Source organism: Mauremys mutica, chromosome 10 (assembly GCF_020497125.1).
Source record: "Mauremys mutica isolate MM-2020 ecotype Southern chromosome 10, ASM2049712v1, whole genome shotgun sequence".
Taxonomy (NCBI): Eukaryota; Metazoa; Chordata; order Testudines; family Geoemydidae; genus Mauremys; species Mauremys mutica.
In genome coordinates, this window is record NC_059081.1 from 48273525 (window position 1) to 48292891 (window position 19367).

Below are 19367 nucleotides of genomic sequence, written 5' to 3' on the forward strand. Positions count from 1 at the left end.
CCACTAAGCGCATTAAGTCGGCGGCGTGCGTCCACAGTACCAAAGCTAGTGTCAACTTTTGGAGCATTACACTGTGGTAGCTATCCCACAGTTCCTGCAGTCTCTGCTGCCCATTGGAATTCTGGGTTGATCTCCCAATGCCTGATGGGGCAAAAACAGTGTTGCAGGTTGTTTTGGGTATGTTGTCAGGCCCCCCTCCCTTCATGAAAGCAACAACAGACAATCGTTTCGCGCCTTTTTCCGTGCAGACGCCATACCACGGCAAGCGTGCAGCCCGCTCTGCTCAGCCGCCGCTGTTGTGTCCTGGGTGCTGCAGGCAGCAAACGGTACAGTAGGACTGCAAACTGTCATCATCGAACGACCGCTTCCACTGCCACTCTGCTCTCCTGCAGACGCCATACCACAGCAAGCATGGAGCCTGTTTAGATCACCGCGGCAGTTATGAGCACTGTAAACACCACGCGCATTATCCTGCAGTATATGCAGCAACAGAAACTTCAAAAGCAGGCAAGGAGGCGACGGCAGCGCGGTGATGAGAGTGATGAGGACATGGATACAGACTCCCCTCAAAGCATGGGCCCTGGCAATTTAGATATCATGATGGTAATGGGGCAGGTTCATGCCGTGGAATGCCGATTCTGGACCCGGGAAACAAGCACAGACTGGTGGGACCGCATAGTTTTGCAGGTCTGGGATGATTCCCAGTGGCTGCAAAACTTTTGCATGTGTAAGGGCACTTTCATGGAACTTGGATTTGCTTTCCCCTGCCCTGAAGCGCAAGAATATCAAGATGAGAGCAGCCCTCACAGTTCACAAGCTAGTAGCAATAGCTCTCTGGAAGTTTGCAACGCCAGACAGTTACTGGTCAGTCGGGAATCAATTTGGAGTGGGTAAATCTACTGTGGGGGCTGCTGTGATCCAAGTAGCCAACATGATCACTCAGCTGCTGCTATCAAGGGTAGTGACTCTGGGAAATGTGCAGGTCATAGTGGATGGCTTTGCTGCAATGGGATTCCCTAACTGCAGTGGAGCGATAGACAGAACCCATTTCCCTATCTTGGGACCAGAGCACCAAGGCAGCCAGTACATAAACCACAAGGGGTACTTTTCAATGATGCTGCAAGCACTGGTGGATCATAAGGGACATTTTACCAACATCAACGTGGGATGGCCGGAAAAGGTACATGACACTCACATCTTCAACTCTGGTCTCTTCAAAAGCTGCAGCAAGGGACTTACTTTCCAGACCAGAAACTAACCATTGGGGATATTGAAATGCCTATAGTTATCCTTGGGGACCCAGCCTACCCCTTAATGCCATGGCTCATGAAGCCATACACAGGCACCCTGGACAGTAGTCAGGAGCTACTCAACTATAGGCTGAGCAAGTGCAGAATGGTGGCAGAATGTGCATTTGGACGTTTAAAAGCGCTTTGGTGCAGTTTACTGACTTGGTTAGATCTCAGTGAAACCAATATTCCCATCATTATTACTGCTTGCTGTGTGCTCCACAATATGTGAGAGTAAGGGGGAAACATTCATGGTGGAGTGGGAGGGTGAGGCAAATCGACTGGCCCCTGATTATGCGCAGCCAGACACCAGGGCAGTTAGAGCACAGCATGGTGCGCTGCGAATCAGAGAAGCTCTGAAAACCAGTTTCATGACTGGCCCGACTACAGTGTGAAAGTTCTGTTTGTTTCTCCTTGATGAAAACCTGCCCCCTTGGTTCACGCTACTTCCAACCGCCCTCTCCTCCCCCCTTTGATCACCACTTTGAGAGGCAATTAAGTCATTAAAAGCAGCAGAGAGTCCTGTGGCACCTTATAGACCAACAGATGTATTGGAGCATGAGCTTTCGTGGGTGAACATTCACCCACGAAAGCTCATGCTCCAATACATCTATTAGTCTGTAAGGTGCCACAGGACTCTTTGCTGCTTTTACAGATCCAGACTAGCACGGCTACCCCTCTGGTAATAAAGTCATTGTTTCAAATTCATGCATTCTTTATTAATTCTTCAAGCAAATGGGGGGATAACCGCCAAGGTAGGCCAGGAAGGGTGGGGGAGGAGGGAAGCACCAGGTGCGGTGATGGAGAGGGGAGGACAAGGCCACACTGCACTTCAAAACTTATTGTGAATGCCAGCTTTCTGTTGCTTGGGTAATCCTCTGGGGTGGAGTGGTTGGGTGCCTGGAGGCCCCCCCACCGCGTTCTTGGGTGTCTGGGTGAGGAGGGTATGGAACATGGGGAGGAGGGCAGTTGGTTACACAGGGGATGTAGCAGCAGTCTGTGCTCCTGCTGCCTTTCCTGCACCTCAACCATATGCCGGAGCATATCAGTTTGATTCTCCAGTAGCCTCAGCATTGCTTTCTGCCTCCTCTCATCATGCTGACACCACTTATCATCTTGACCCTGCCACTTCTCCTCTTGCTCCCGCCACCTGTCCTCTCGCCCATCCCTCCTGTCCTCGTGTTCATTTTGTGCTTTCCTACACTCTGACAGAGTCTGCCTCCAGGCATTCTGCTGGGCTCTTTCAGTGTGGGAGGACTACATGAGCTCAGAGAACATTTCAGCGCGAGTGTGTTTTTTTCCCCTTCTAATCTTCGCTAGCCTCTGGGATGGAGATAATAGGGGGAGCATTGAAACATTTGCAGCTGCAGGAGGAAAAAAGGGAGAGTAGTATATTTAAAAAGACACATTTTAGAGAACAACGGGTAGAGTCTTTAACAGTGGACATTACATAGCCTCTTATAGTGAGGGCCTGCCGGTTTGGTGTGAGAGATCACACGTGCAGGGCTGGCGGGCAACAGAATTTGGCTTGCAGGCAGACATGGTAAGCCACAATCTTTTGGCTTCTTTAACCTTCATAACGTGGGAATGGTTTCAAACAGCAGCACCCTCATTTCTCATACCAAGCACCTGGTGGGTTGGCTACTTAAAAGGAAGGGTTGCGGTTTTCGGGTTAACGTGCAGCACAAACCCAACTAAACCCCCTCCTCACATCCAATTCTCTGGGATGAACGCTTCACCCCTCCCCCAACCGCGTAGCTAACAGCAGGGATGATTTCTGTTCAACCACAGGCAAACAGACCAGCAGGAACGGCGACCTCTGAATATTCACATAATAAAATTGCCCTATTTCAACCAGGTGACCATGAATGATATCACTCTCCTGAGGATAACACAGAGAGAGAAAGAATGGATGTTGCTTGAATGCCAGCAAACACTGGAACCATACGCTGCCATGCTTTGTTATGCAATGATTCCAGACTATGTGCTACTGGCCTGGCGTGGTAAAGTGTCCTACCATGGAGGATGGAATAAGGCTGTCCTCCCCAGAAATCTTTTGCAAAGGCTTTGGGAGTACATCCAGGAGAGCTTCACTGAGATGTCCCTGGAGGATTTCTGCTCCATCCCCATACACATTAACAGACTTTTTCAGTAGCTGTATTGGCTGTGAATGCATCCCAAGTTTTCAGGGCAAATTAATCATTAAACATGCTTGCTTTTAAACCACGTATTATATTTACAAAGGTACACTCACCAGAGGTCCCTTCTCCTCCTTCAAGGTCTGGGAGCCCATCTTGGGTGGGTTGGGAGGGTACTGGCTCTAGGGTAATAAACAGTTCCTGGCTGTTGGGGAAAACAGCTTCTCCCCTTGCTTGCCGTGCGCTATCTTCAACCTCTTCCCCCTCATCATCTTCCTCGTCCTCAAAATCCACATCCCTGTTGCGTGAGAATCCATTGACTGAGTCCACGCACAGAGGTGGGGTAGTTGTAGGGGCACCCCCTAGAATGGCATACAGCTCATCATAGAAGTGGCATGTCTGGGGCTCTGATCTGGAGCAGCCGTTTGTCTCTCTGGTTCTTTGGTAGGCTTGCCTGAGTGCCTTAAGTTTCACGTGGCACTGCTGTGGGTCCCTGTTATAACCTTTGTCCTTCATGCCCTTGGAGATTTTTTTCAAATATTTGGGCATATCCTCAGAATGGAGTTCTGATAGCATGGATTCCTCTCCCCATACAGAGATCAGATCTATTTCAGCAATCAGATCCCGTTCAGTCCATGCTGGAGCTCTTTTACGATTCTGGGACTCCATGGTCACCTCTGCTGATGAGATCTGCATGGTCACCTCTGAGCTCACCACACTGGCCAAACAGGAAATGAAATGCAAAAGTTCATGGGGCTTTTCCTGTCTACCTGGCCAGTGCATCTGAGTTGAGAGTGCTGTCCAGAGCGGTCACAATGGAGCACTCTGGGATAGCTCCCAGAGGCCAATACCATTGAACTGTGTCCACACTACCCCAAATTCGACCCAGCAATGTCGATTTCAGCGCTAATCCCCTCATCAGGGAGGAGTACAGAAATCGATTTTAAGAGCCCTTTAAGTTGACAAAAATGGCTTTGTTGTGTGGACAGGTGCAGGGTTAAATCGATCTAACACAGCTAAATTTGACCTAAATTCGTAGTGTAGACAGGGCTAAATCTTGCCACATCTTCTTCCTTCAGAATATCTGTAAGATCTTCACCTTCCCCCTAGTATAGACACAGCTACATTTTTATCCAGGCCCTAAACTTGTGTTTCATCTACTGCAACCTCTTGTAGACTGATGAATTACTATCATGTCTGAAATTTAAGCAGTAGTTGATGGAGAGCTCTGAAGACTGCAGGAGCTACTCCCTAAAAGGGACTGCCAGACATAGTACCTCAGAGAAAAGAAGTATTCAGGTAAGTGAAACAAATGTTTTATTATTGCTTTCATATCCTTACAAGGTTGGTTTAAAAAAAGATAAGTCTGATACAATTTTTTTTCTAAATGAACAATTGTAGATATGCCAGAGGTAGTCCCACCTCAGTGATTCGCCTTAATACAATATTATTCCCCTTTGGAAGTCATCATCTCCAACAACCATTTTTGTCTTTCAGCATTCATTTCATATTTTTTGTACATAACTAATAATTGCATGTTAGTAAACCAAAATCTTAGTTTAAAAAGTTTTAAGGTGGAGAGTGGGTCCAACCAATATCCAAAATAACTTATTTAAAAAAAAATCAATACTTTTTAAAGGCCAAATATTAGAACTACTTAAAAATCAAAATATTAGAACATTTGGAAATGAACACTTAAGGGATCCAACCATTTCCCCAGGGCCATATAATCTTTCATCATTCATCAGTTCAAAGGGGGAAGCAGGTAGCGGACAGAGCTAGAAAGTCTTTTATAGACCCATGTTCCTCATCTTTACATCACTATATGCAGGGATGCCACATTTAATCCAACCATTCCCAAGGAAAGGTGAAAAATCATGAGATCCTAAGGGAGAAGACGAAGGTGCAGAGAGATGCACATTTTTCCCCATGCCTGCTCAGCTGGATTCAGCAAGTAGTTATTAGTGAGGGCTTCATTATATTAGACTAGAGCATGAGAGCTGGAGAGTCTGTTTTCCACGTCCAAAAGGAGTGGCATTAAACCATCAGCGTCCCAGGTTAAAATTAAATTAGATTTTTGTTCCTTCAACCCTTCATCTCTATGAAGTCATTACTGATGACAATGAATTAATTACACTGTTCTGTAGAGAATGACATTAAAGTAATTAAATAAGGAAAAGTAAATTAGATTTTGAAAATTCTTTTAGTTTTGATAACACGTCAAGATTTTTAACCTGATCATTCCCTTTTAGGTTTGGGAAATCTTTCACTGTTGCATAATTGTGCAAATATTTCTCTCTTCCTCTTACTCCCCCACTATGGAAGTTTCTGAGATAAGGACACGTCCATATCTCCCTACAACCTATTATATTTGGCTAATCTGTTTATTGACGGCGAAATAATAATTGTAAAATTATAGTATGGCCTTTTAAAAAAAAAACTGCACTCACTGTTCAGAATTACTTTTTTGGTGAAGTTTTAAGATAAAATGTAATGTAGAAACTTTGGAAAGCACTGATCCTGCCCATACAATGGGTGAAATTCCTGCATCATTGAAGTTAATGGCAAAACTCCCATTCATCTCAATAGGGCCAGGACTTCACCCCATACCTTTTTTTAATGTGTGTTTAGGCCCTAGTAGTAGTGGACTGCAGGCAAATGGACTGTTGTACCCAACACATTTCCAGCAATCCACTTACATGCAGTCAACTGCAGGACTGGGGACCATAATTTATTAATTTCAACACAAACTCCAATTTGCACTTGTCTACATTTCCACTAGAATCCTGCAAACATGAACACGTCTTAACTTTAAGCATGTGACTAGCTCAATTGAAACCAATGGGACTATTCACACGCTTAAAGTTAAGACGTGTGTTTGCAGTATCAAGGCCTTTGGGGTTCGAAGTGGTGTAGCTACATTGCTTGCTGGCCACCAATGGCTGAGCTTAAGCTATTCCAGAGTTTAGATGAGGCCCAGTACAACTGTAAATTTCTGCATTCCATAAATATGTGCACTAGAAATGGGTTAGTTGATAGACTCTGTTTTTTAGATAATACTTTTAGGTAGCTAATACTTAGTCCTACCTTCAGTGCAGGGTACTGTACACCAAGGTCCCTGGAGGTCCCTTCCAGTCCTACAATTCTATGATTACTAAGACTAAAATGTAAGTACTTAGTATTAAGTGCCAAAAGAATCTCTTAATTGTACCAGGTGCTGTATAACGCATATGATCTAGAGATCAGGATAGGATTCACTGGGGAGGAAATAACTGGGATAGATGTAACTTTATAAGTAAAGACTTTCCCTATTCCTAACCTCAAGTTTTCAAAAATCATGAGCCTGGTCTGAAAATCATGAGATGTGTTTTTAAAACAGTAATGCAGTTTTTGGTTTTTATTTGCCTTCTATTTTCTGTATGTTTAGGATACACTTACTTTCCCCCCCACACACACATGCGCGGGCACAAGGGCTAGAAAAAAAATGTAAATTGGAGTTGAGATTCTCACTTAATCTTTTGATTCCAGGAGCTGAGACTTTAAGAAGAACACTCCAGCTCCACCAGACTTGCTGTAAAAGCAAAAGCAAAAGCCTTGGCCCAGTGGGGGCTGAGTCTGCCTGGGTTAGACCTGAGCAGGTCCCAGTGAGGGGGAGTAAAGGTGGTGCAGGGGGGAAGACGGAGGCTCTCCGTAAGTGTTAAGCCGAGTGGAGATGAGCTCAGGGGCCGAGGCCAGGCCCAGGGTTGCCCGCATCTCTTGGGGGATAACGGGGGAGGGGCAGCTAGTAACTAACACTTGTGGTTTAGCAGCGTGAGGGAACTCAGAGCTTCACTGGACTGCACGGGGCCAGCGCCCCCCCTCTCCTACAGGGGCCCCGGCTACCCCCTGGCGCGGCTCTTTCAGCACCTCCCCCGCTTGCTTTGACGCGCCAGGGCTGGAGCCGGGCCCCGGCACCTACTCCCCGGTTCCCCTTCCCAGGCTGGGGCCGCCCGGCGAGCACCTGCGGGGGCTGGGGCGCGCTGGGCTCCCTCCCCCTCTGTCACGTGTGTCTGTGCAGGGGGCGCGGGCCGCCTCCCGCCCCGCCATCCTCCTCCGGCAGCCGCCGCAGCCGGGCGGGCAGCAGGGAGCTGCCGGCCCCCGCCTCCGCCTCCGCCGCCTCGCCCGCAATATGCCGCCGCTGCCCGCTGGCCATGCCGGGGCTGTGCGGGCGCTTCCCCTCGCTGCTGCTGGGGCTGGCGGCCGCGCTGCTGCTCCGGGGGCGGCAGCTCCCCGCCGCCGCCGCCACCAGCCCCGCCGAGCTGAGCCGCAGCCGCCCCGGGGCCCCCTCCGCGGCTACTGCAGGTACCGTCCCCGCTACCCCGCCGCGGCTTGGCGCCCCGGGCACATGGCACCGGCGCCCGCCCATCCCCGGGAGCTCGCCCCCGCCCTCCCTCCGCTGGCCCCCGCCCCTGCCCTGCCGAGCCCCCGGGGCTGCCCGGACACGCCTGTGCCTGTGCTGCGCGGAGCGCGTCCCTGGGGCAGGGTCGTGGCCGCTGTGTTCAGCGGAGCCTCCCGGGCACGGGGATTCGCCTTGGAGTCGCTGCTCTTCCTCTCCCCTCCCAGCCCGCTCGCTGGCCTGGCCTGGGCATTCAGAGCAGCAGCTGCCGCACGCGGGGCTCCCCTGCAGGCAGAGCCCCTGGGATCCGTCGAAGGGACCGTTCCCCACAGCTGGCCCAGCTCCCGGAGCTGAAAAGGCCATTACCTAGATTTTTCTGGTCTGAAAAACAAAATCGTTCCCAAGGGGAGGGTGACATAGTATTTTTGTGGGAGTGGAAAAGAAGGCGTCATGATAATTCTCCATCAAATCCATCTAGGTTTCTGCGTGGCTTGGGAGAAATTGCGTGTCCCGCTGGTGGTCTTTATTCCCCTCCACCCCCGCCTGGTGTTTTCATTCTGCGCGTTGCTAAAAACGGGGTTGGGATTGAGGCAGATTCAGCATCGCTTTAAAGTGCTTATGTTAGCACTCTTGACGAACACACGCTGCTGGCTGCAATCTACGACACGTCAGCGATGACTGAATTTGTGAAAATACAACTTCAAGTTGCTTATGCAAAGAATGGAACATTTTATTTTTCAGAAGCCCGAAAAGAGTGTTTTTAGGGAAGTAGAGAGTAGATCCACATTAGTTCCTAACACCTAAAGAGAATCCATCTTTGCTATCACTGGAGCTCTTTACTGTGCAGATACTATAATGTTGTTGCGGGGTGGGAGGGAGGAACATATCCCTTTAGCTATATGGTTGCTTTGACCTATTGATAGCAGGAGATGGTCCCTTAAGTGACTGGATAATGCTTAGGGAAGTGTGCCTTGGTGAATTCCTATATGCAGGCAGTAATCACTAGATTAATGTAATGGATGACGCATGTGTAGGTTTCTTAAATCTCTCAAATGAGTGGCAAAATCTGTGAGCTCATTTGTTTTCACATGCACTCTGTAGAACAAGAAAATCTGTTAATTTTCCCAACAACTGTATGTAGAACAATGTAGTTATTTCACAAATGAAGGCCTCAGTCCTGCAATTGAATCCATGTAGATCAGGGGTAGGCAACCTATGGCACGCAAGCTGATTTTCAGTGGCACTCACATTGCCAGAGTCCTGGCCACTGGTCCAGGGGACTCTGCCTTTTAATTTAATTTTAAATGAAGCTTCTTAAACATTTTAAAAACCTTATTTACTGTACATACAACAATAGCTTAGTTATATATTATAGGCTTATAGAAAGAGACTTTCTAAAAGCAGTTAAAATGTATCACTGGCACGCGAAACCTTAAATTTATAAAATAAATGAAGACTGGGCACACCACTTCTGAAAGGTTGCCGACCCCTGATGTAGATAGACCCAGGTGCAGAATCGGGGAACCAGTCAGTACGGTTTTTAAAAAATATTTCTGATTAAAAGACTTTTTTCTACGCACATATCTTCTGAAGTCAGCCTAAAAAAATATTGTACTTGTAATACTGGCTTTCATCTAAGGATTTCAAAATGTTTCCAAACATTAGTTAAGCCTTTATATTATCGTGGCCTCATTTTGGCAAATCACTTAAGCACAGATTTAGCTTCAGTTCAGTCAGGCACTGAATACTGCCTATGAATACTGCCTATATGTTTAAATTTAAGTGTGTGCTTAAGTGCTTTGCTGAAGTGAAGCCCATGTGAAGTATGTCAGTGTTGGACCGATTGTACAGATAGGTCAGTTGTAGAACTGAAAACTGACTTATTTTATAACCACTAGAACATGCATACAGAAAGGAAAAAGTTTTTGTTGAACATGAATACAATTCATGGTTATTGTTGAATATCAGGGGATTTGTTCCTTTTCCCTCTACAATCGCAAATAAAATAATTAAACAAATACCAGGAAAGCTTTGGAGAAAAAGGATTGAAAATTTTTTTTGATGCTACACATTTGTTTTTCTACGGAATACCAAATGTTGTTTTTCAGAAACCTTTTAATGTAGGCAAAGGGGGAAAAAAGGCTTAGATGTGGGAACTGAAAACTGCATTGTTGTCATTCACCTTTAGAAGAAAAACAAAAATTCCTGTATTTCTCCTCTCTCCCCCCCGCCCCCTAATTTTTATAGAAAATATTTACCATTTACCTTAGCCCAAGTTAAAATATTGTGTCAACATTACTGGTTTGTGTGGTAAACTTTTTATTTATAAGACATTTATTTTTTGGTGAAGTCATTCAAACAATAGTTTAATGGTACCACATTCTTAGCTGATTCTATGTGGTTTTATTTTAAATAAAAATTCTTGATGGCTGGGCTTTAAAGGCCTAAGGCAGTTTGGTACACATTTCCTGTTGACAATCCAAGCCAACTAACATTCATCAAAATGATTGACTGCACTGACTAGGTACTGTTTAAATATATTCACAGCTCTGTTAGTGTGCATCTCAGTCCTCAGCTACTGTTCCAGTTGTCTGTTTTAGAAATGATCTTGGTCAAACTTATATTACCATATATTGCTTTTAAATAGCTGTGACTAAACATAATAATTCTTTACGTGAGAATTAGGCAGTTTGTTTTTATTATGGGGAGTTTGATAGCCAGCTTAATATTTAGGTTGTCCATCGTAAGATTTAGGTTTCATCATAAGATTTGTGACAGTTTCGAGATTCTCTAACACCTTAATTGTTCACATTGAAATTCAACAAGAAGAAAGCCTTGGGGCCAGAAATAAATCTTTTCTTTGTTCTGTGAAATTCTGTTCAGATTTAGCTGAATTATCAACTGCTGAAAATGGTAATTTTCCTTCTATCACTTCCATTACTAGCAATGTCCAGGCAGCAGAATAACTGAACATGAACATGCTAAGTACTGGCCCCACACTACTGCAGCAGGAGCACACACTGCACTGGGAACCCCAGGAGCAGGCAGTCTTTCCAGGAGGTAAAGAGAACTGTGCTGGACTTGGATCTGTTCTCCAACCCATCATGTTGCCCACCCCCACTTCCACCAAAGGAGGAAGGAGCTTCCCCAGACTCCTGAATGAGAGAGAGAGAGAGTTGCGTTGCGTTCTACTCTTCCCCCCACACCCCATTTTATGCATGTGGCTTCAGAGGCACATTGTCTTCTGGGACAACAGCCTTTTATTGAAATATTTAACCTGGTAGCTCAAGTGGTCAAAGCCTGAGTTGTGCTCCAATTTCAGGGTTCAGATCCTATTGATGCGACATAAAGGAGACAGTGGGAATCATAGATTAGGGTTGGAAGAGACCTCAGGAGGTAATCTAGTCCATCCTCCTGCTGAAAGCAGGACCAACCCCAACTAAATGATCCCAGCCAGGGCTTTGTCAAGCCTGGCCTACAGGTTTTTAAGGATGGAGATCCCACCACTTCCCTACATAACCCATTTCAGTGCTTCACCACCCTCCTAGTGAAATAGTTTTTTTCTAATATCCAACCTAGACCTCCCCCACAGCAACTTGAGACCATTGCTCCTTGTTCTGTCATCTGCCACAGCTGAGAATAGCTGAACTCCATCCTCTTTGGGACCCCCCTTTAGGTAGTTGAAGGCTGTTATCAAATCCTCCCTCTTCTACAGACTAAATAAGTCCAGTTCCCTCAGCCTCTCCTCATAAGTCATGTGCCCCAGCCCCCTAATAATTTCTGTTGCCCTCCGTTGAACTCTCTCCAATTTGTCCACTTCCTTTCTATAGTGGGGGGGGGCCCAAAGCTGGACTCAATACTCCAGATGTGGCCTCACCAGGGCCAAATAAAGAGGAATAATCACTTCCCTCAATCTGCTGGCAATGCTCCTACTAATGCAGCCCAATATGCCATTAGCCTTCTTGGCAACAAGGGCACACTGTTGACTCGTATCCAGCTTCTTGTCCACTGTAATCCCCAGGTCCTTTTCTGCAGAACTTCTGCTTAGGCAGTCGGTCCCCAGCTTGTAGTGGTGCATGGGATTCTTCCGTCCTAAGTGCAGGACTCTGAACCTCATCAGATTTCTTTTGGCCCAATCCTCCAATTTGTCTAGGTCACTCTGGACCCTATCCCTACCCTCCAGCGTATCTACCTGTCCCTGCAGCTTAGTGTCATCTGTGAACTTGCTGAGGGTGCAGTCCATCTCATCATCCAGATTATTAAAGATGTTGAACAAAACCGGCCACAGGACCGACCCCGGGGCACTCCGCTTGATACCGGCTGCCAACTAGACATCGAGCTGTTGATCACTACCCATTAAGCCCAACGATCTAGCCAGGTTTCTGTCCACCTTATAGTCCATTCATCCAATCCATACTTCTTTATCTTGCTGGCAAGGAGACCATGTCAAAAGCTTTCCCCATATCCACAAAGCCAGTTACCTCATCATCGATGGCAATCTGGTTGGTCAGGCATGACTTGTCCTTGGTGAATCCATGTTGACTGTTCCTGATCACCTTCCAAGTGCTTCAAAATGGATTCCTTGAGGACCTGCTCTGTGATTTTTCCAGGGACTGAGTTCCCCAGATTGTCCTTCTTCCCTTTTTTAAAGATGGGCACTATATTTGCCTTTTTCTAATTGTTCGGGACCTCCCCTGATTGCCACGAGTTTTCAAAGATAATGGCCAATGGCTCTGCAATCACATCAGCCAACTCCTTTAGCGCCCTCAGATACGTTGCATCTGGCCCCATGGACTTGTACATGTCCAGCTTTTCTAAATAGTCCTTAACCTATTCTTTCACCACTGAGGGCTGCTCACCTCCTCCCCTTACTGTGCTGCCCAGTGAAGCAGTCTGGGAGCTGACCTTGTCTGTGAAGACGGAAGCAAAAAAAGCATTGAGTACTTCAGCTTTTTCCACATCATCTGTCACTAGGTTGTCTCCCCCATCAGTAAGGATCTCACACTTTCCTTGACCACCTTCTTGTTGCTAATATACCTGTAGAAACCTTTCTTGTTACCTTTCACGTTCCTTGCTAGCTGCAACTAAAATTGTGCTTTGGTCTTCCTGATTACACCCCTGCATGCTCAAGCAATATTTTTATACTCCTCCCTAGTCATCTGTCCAAGTTTCCACTTCTTGTAAGGTTCTTTTTTGTGTTTAAGCTCACTGTACGAATGTACAGTTGCATATAATAGAATTTGTATTTTACTTGTTTTCTGTTTAAAAAGCCTAGATAATTGCATTAAAGAACTATCGTAAATATATGTTCATAGAGCTGCACTGTGCACAGGATGGGTAGTATTCAGGGAATCAATCAAGGTTATGTAGTGAATGAGGATGTTTGTAGGGATCCTCCCTTGTTTTCTCTATAAATTAGAAGATGTGTAGAGAACAAGTCACAGGACTAACAGGAAGAGAGAGGGATGGGGCTTATGGTTAAGGCAAGATGACTGTCACACAGGAGAACTCAATTCTCTCTCTCCCTGTGTCACAGACTTCCTATGTGATGCTGAGAGAGCCACTTGAAGCATTATTTTGCCAGATGGCCACTCATATTATTTATTTGAATTGCAGTAACACCTAGAAGCCCCAGTAATAAACCAGGACTCCATGATGCTTGGTGCTGTACAACTGCAGACCAGAAAGATTGTCTCTGCCCCAAAGACTTTGTATATTCCTTATTTTCTGAGTGCCCAACTTGAGACACGTGGGGTCTGATCTGCAGAAATGCTGAACACTGCAATTGAAGTCAATGGGAGCTGTGAATGCTCAACATCTCTGTCAGTAAGGAAGCGAGGTCTGGGGGAATGAGCACAGGACTGGGAGTTAGGTGCTCCTATGTTCTGCTCTTGGCTTTGATCTCAGGCAGATATTTGTCTCAGTTTCCCTGTTTGTAAAATGTGGACAATTTCTTACCTTTCAAGGGAAATATGGAGGTAAATTAATCAGTGCTTGTGAGGCACTCTGTTACTCTGAAGATGTTGAGAAAATGAATCATTCTGTAAAATACAGATTTTGGATGGTGTGTAGTAAATGAGTCGGGCCACTAATTGAATGATAAGGATAAAAAGAAATATCTGTCTCATCCCCACAGCATAGTCTATTCCAGTGGTTCTCAAACTTTCGTACTGGTGACTCCTTTCACATAGCAAGCCTCTGAGTGTGATCCCTCCCTATAAATTAAAACACACATTTTTATATATTTAACACCATTATAAATGCTGAAGGAAAAGTGGGGTTTGGGGTGGAGGCTGACAGCTCGTGACCCCCCATGTAATAACCTCGCGAGGGGTCCTGACCCCCAGTTTGAGAATCCCTGGTCTATTCTGTGCAATGAATGAGAGCTCCGGGGGGGGGAGGGGAGGGAATAGTATGTGATACTGTATTTCAGTGGTCCCCAACGTGGTGCCCGTGGTGCCCGTGGGCGCCATGGCACCCGCCGGGGCATTTATGTGCACCCACCTAGTGCCCAGCAGGGGAGAGAAGCCGCGGCCCCGTGCCTGCCGGGGACAGAGAACTCCAGGGCTGCAGACTGCAGGCGCCGGTGGTCTCGGTCCCTGGCAGGTGCGGGGCCGTGGCTTAAGCCAGAGAGAAGCCACGGCCCTGCGCCTGCCAGGGACAGAGATCTTGGGGCTGCAGGCACCGGTGATCTCTGTGCTCAAGGCTTCTCTCCGCCCTCTCTCTTCTCTCTGGATTCATATATTATGTTATATTAAATATGATGTTTTTCATATTATTTAATGTACAAATACAAAATAAGCCTTGCAAAACTGTTGGTGCCCGCCACACACTTCTGAAAACATGAATGTGCTACTGGCCACAGAAAGGTTGGGGACCACTGCTGTATTTAAATAGTATATGATACTGTATTTAAAGACTGTATCATATTGCACAGGGGGGAGGGAGGGCGTGAATTGAGGTAACCTTAATTCTGGCTTTGTCTAACCTTTGATTGCTTGACTTTGCAATCTAAAAAAATTTTCTTTTAACATAACTTAACATAACATAACTTTAACTGTTATTAGTTCAGCTTTCAAAAATACTTTCAAATCCAGATATGTGTGCCTAGCCCATTCATGAGAAAACACAGAATCACAGAAACAAAGGACTGGCCATATGTCTGTCCACTGCAGGCCATCCCCACCTTCCCTCAGCCTTAGAGCAGAGAGTTAAAAAGAAAGAACCTTCGAGTCACACGGCAAGCCAAGACATTTGGGCTCCAATGGTACTACCCTCTGCACAAGCTGCAGAACTGAGCATCCCAGCGGTCTACAGACTTAGGCTGGTGGGGCTGGCACTCTAAAAATAGCTGTGTAAACAGTGCTTTGAAGTTGCACTGAGGCTCTGAAGCCCAGGGAGAGAGGTGGGCCAGAGCAGAACTGAGCCAATTCCCTCAACTAATTAACATGTAGAAAACAATATTCAGCTTCTAGTGATATCTCAACCAAAGTGGCAAATACTCCTTCCACCACAAAATAAAAAAATAGATCTAAATGAAAACACAGTGTATTCCTGCTTGTCATCATTCCTAATGCTCAACAACTCCACCCCCCCCCCGACCACCAGAGCAAGCTATGAAAACCAAAAATGCCCATTGTTAGAACAGCATCTATCACACTGATTTATGAGTCACCAGGGGGAGTAAATCAAAAAGTAGCCACAAGCTTGACTGTTAGACACCTGCACAGAACCATCACATTACATCACCATGGCAGACTGTCACTAAAAATCAAGTCAGTGATCACTAATTAGGGGAGGAATTTGGGAGGCACAAAATCATTTAAATCCAGAGAGGAGCCAATGTGGCAGAAGAAATACTGAGACAAAGCAACATTTTATACTCCAATGTCCCAGATACAAGGAAGCACAAGAAAGACATTTCCCCCAATGGTCACAATTCATAAGACATCTCATCAACAATTGATGAATAAAAACCTGTGGCTGAGCTAGGAAGAAAAAAGAGAGATTGCTATGCCACACAATGCCATCTACTTCTGGTTCAGGAATGGGCAATAACAACAAATGGATCGAGGGGATCAAACTCCAAACACGGTGTGCAACCCTATATGGGTTCAGTTTGACTCTGAGAAATATCTGAAGAGGGGTCCATCCTTTTCTTACATTTTGGAAACACTTGTATAGCTCGTCAGCAGGTGGATAAAGCTAATTGTTTTGTTTTTTTAAATAAGTCTGTGACCGGGGTCCCAGTGGGGGCCAGCTAAGGTCACTCAATAAGGGTGAACTGTAAAGAATGGGGCAGACAATCCCCAAAAAGCTGGTGGATATTCCAGTACTTAGATTTACCAAGCCAGCATAAAACAGCTTCTTTATTACCTTACTGGTTACTCAGAAATCCAAACAACACGGTTCCCTTAAAGTGATCTAGCCTCAGGCCTCCATCCAGGTACCTAAGTCAAATATGATGATTTCTGAAAATCTTATTTCATCATATAAAAGAAAAGGTTCTATCAATCCCAAGGATCAGAAACATTACCACCCAGGTTAATGAATGTTTCAGATCTTACCCAAATACACGCTACATTCAATTCTTATTAACTAAACTAAAATGTATTTAAAAAAACAAGAGAGAGAGAGAGTATAGTTAAAAGATCAGTATACAATGAGTTCATTTCATTGAGGTTCAGATTCATAGCAGAAATGGTGAGCTTTGTAGTTGCAGAGTTTTGTCAGCTATAGTTCATAGGTTATAGTCCAGTGTCATTGCAGGGTGCTCCAATTTAGGACTGGGATCTCAGTCCTTATGCCTAAGTTTCCCCTGTATGAAGCCTCAAGGAGATCTGAGATGACAGAATCAGGACCCAAGGATCTTTTATACAATTTCATGTCCTCTCTGACAAGCTGGGAGTTCCTTGGGGAACAAAAGATAATTAGGATGACTTTGAAGGAGGTCCATCACCTGTACTTTGCTATAGAATTAACATAAGGCAATTGGCTTGTTCTTCCACCATTCACAGATGATTTGCTATACACTTCAAAGAGAGATGAATACAGGGATATCCCGTGTTTACAATTCATTTAAATGCTAGGATGTTCTTTTGATCACTGGATTATCAGAATACAGCATAGACAGGGACTGTTGATTACATTGTTGACCATTATCCATATACATGTAAATACACAAAACCACACACATTATCCTTTCACCTGTCTTTAAGGGTTGAATTTGAGCCATTTATTTTGCAGGATGTTTAACCCTTTCTAGCCGTGCGTCACAAAGGTTTTTTGATTTATATGAGATTTTTAAAAAATTTGAATACCTTTTTTTGTTTTGTTAAATAATTTCAAATTAAACTTTAAATGGGTTTATGATAACTGATGTTAAGGCCTAAGTGTATTATAATCTATTTAAATAATTTAAATTACACAAAGTTGCCAAAGTTTTAAACTACTGAATTGATGGAAGTTACTGGCTGAGCAACTAGAACCAGTTTTTCTGAAGTTCTAAACTAGCTTCTGGCAGTTTTTTGCAGATGCAAAAAATATTTTCTTCATTTCAGTTCATGACTAATCCATTCAGAACTGACAAACTCATTGGAAGCTGAAGAGGTAGGGAAGCTTGTTTTTCTTTTCCAATCTATAAATAAAAGTTAGGTGTGAGAGGATGTGCTCTACTAGTTCTAAAGGGTGACCAGAAACAATAATTTCAATTCACTAACTACAGAGAATACCTCCTTTGTTAATAAATCGGTTAGTTTTAAATGTAAAACATGTTTTGATTACCGGTAACTTTTTTCCCCTTATGTGCCCAGCACACTAAGGTAGTTTTACTTAACTGTTTAAAAAAACCAAAATTTAAAATGCATTTGTGTGTTTTTAATTTAATTCCTATAGGTTGATACAAATCTAGTAAATATTAACACATCATTTACCGTTTTCTAACACAATAAAAAAGTAAAAATTAAGAATCTGAATAAATATTTGTTAAGCTATGTAATTGCTGAAACAAATGTGTATCAATCTAGTTTATCCTTCGGGTTAGCAAAAAGAAGTACCAAATTGCAAATTAACATGTTTTAATGATTATCAGCCAATGGGAAACAACCGTTCTGAAGGAAAATAACTGAAAAGCTCAATGCAAAACATGATTAAAATCAATGGTTTAAATCAAGTTTCTTGCTGGCTGATTTAAATCAAACCAGCCTGCTTGTCATACCAACAAAGTCTTATTGAATTGACTGAGTAGCTACCCACAGGTTGCTGCTTCCTATATGGCAGCTCAACTCTATAGCCATTCCATTTGTCTCCCTAGTTTTGTTCTGGGGTCCTGCTCCAGCTTTCCCTCCTGAGCCCTGCCCTGCCAGGCCATCCTATATGCCCAAATTAAATATTTTGAAAAAAATTGGTAGCACATTTTCAAAAGGGCAGATCTCTCTTCAGATTGGTTTCTTTAGTGCAAATGACCTGGGTCTCTCTTAACCATTTCCTTGAGCAATGTGTGAGCCTCAGCTCATAATGGTGGCAGAAGGAGCTTCTGTAGTGAGATACTATTACAATTAGAGCTGGTCAGAAAAAAAAAATTAAATTAAATTAAAAACTGAAAAAAATCATTAACATGAATTTTCATTGAAAAATTGGAAAATTTCAAAAGAGGTATAATTTAATAAAAGACTGTTTTTCATCTACATTTTTGGACACCTTCGATTATAACTATTCAGATAAGTAGCAGGCATGTTCTGTCAGCAGTCCATCTCACAACTTTACAAATAACTTTTTAATTGTATCTGGGAAACACATGAAAAATGTATCCCTTCTTCAACTCCTTCTGGACCCAAGGGTCAGCTGTCTGCCCAAGACCATACTGTGTTGCTATGCTAGTCATTTAACTTTGCTTTGCCTCAGTTTCTCCAGTCGTAAAGTGAGGAAAATAATTCCAAGTGAAAATAATGCACAGGGTTTATGTGAGGTTTAATCAGTGCATGGATAATGCTTTCAAGATGTAAAACTTGATACAAATGTTAAGTTTGGTATATATGTTTGGTTATCACTATATACATCTATCTGGGTGCTTGCATTAGTTCTAAGGTCTCCTCTCCCTTTTCAGATGTTTATGTAGAGGAGTGCTACATTCATATGCTCGCCACAAAGCTCCTACAGGCAGTGTAGAAATTGCCGATTCTCTCCCTGTTACATACTTCTGCAGTTCAGATCAGCAGAGGCACTTGAGCCAGAGTCCTTCAGTAAAAATGAGGGAGCTGCTGGCAGGTTGTTCTCTGTAATGGGGCCTTGTGTTTTGAATCTCTTGTGTTGTGACCCTGCCCGGTCCTCTAGGATATGTCTACACAGCCCACAGCAGAGAAATGTGGGGCTAAAGAGTGAGGCAGTAGAGCTGTATGGGGGAATTATCCAGCATCTGTAGAAAGAAGGAAATTGTGCTGCAGTTTTCCTGGCTGCATAATTGCATAGGACATGGGGCCTTGCTCATGAGGTCAGGGCTGTCAAATTAGGGACTATTGATGCAGCCAGGCGGCATAATTCACAGAAATTAAGATCCATTGTCTCTCG

General features: G+C 44.5%; 1 protein-coding gene across 3 annotated transcripts in view; it reads left to right on the forward strand.

Moving 5' to 3' along the window:
* The first annotated feature begins 7103 nt into the window (after nucleotides 1-7103).
* The window catches only part of FAM171B (family with sequence similarity 171 member B), a 58944-nt gene continuing 46680 nt past the window's right edge, over nucleotides 7104-19367 (forward strand). The window contains exon 1 of one of the 3 annotated variants that reach the window (XM_045032390.1): nucleotides 7104-7117. Coding sequence is in view for 2 of the 3 variants with exons in the window: in XM_045032388.1 (XP_044888323.1) it covers nucleotides 7618-7768 (151 nt within the window). In the remaining variant the exon portion in view is untranslated. Of the gene's footprint in view, nucleotides 7118-7617; nucleotides 7769-10758; nucleotides 10863-19367 lie in introns of those variants that run through there. The other 2 variants (XM_045032388.1, XM_045032389.1) reach the window with 2 other exon arrangements.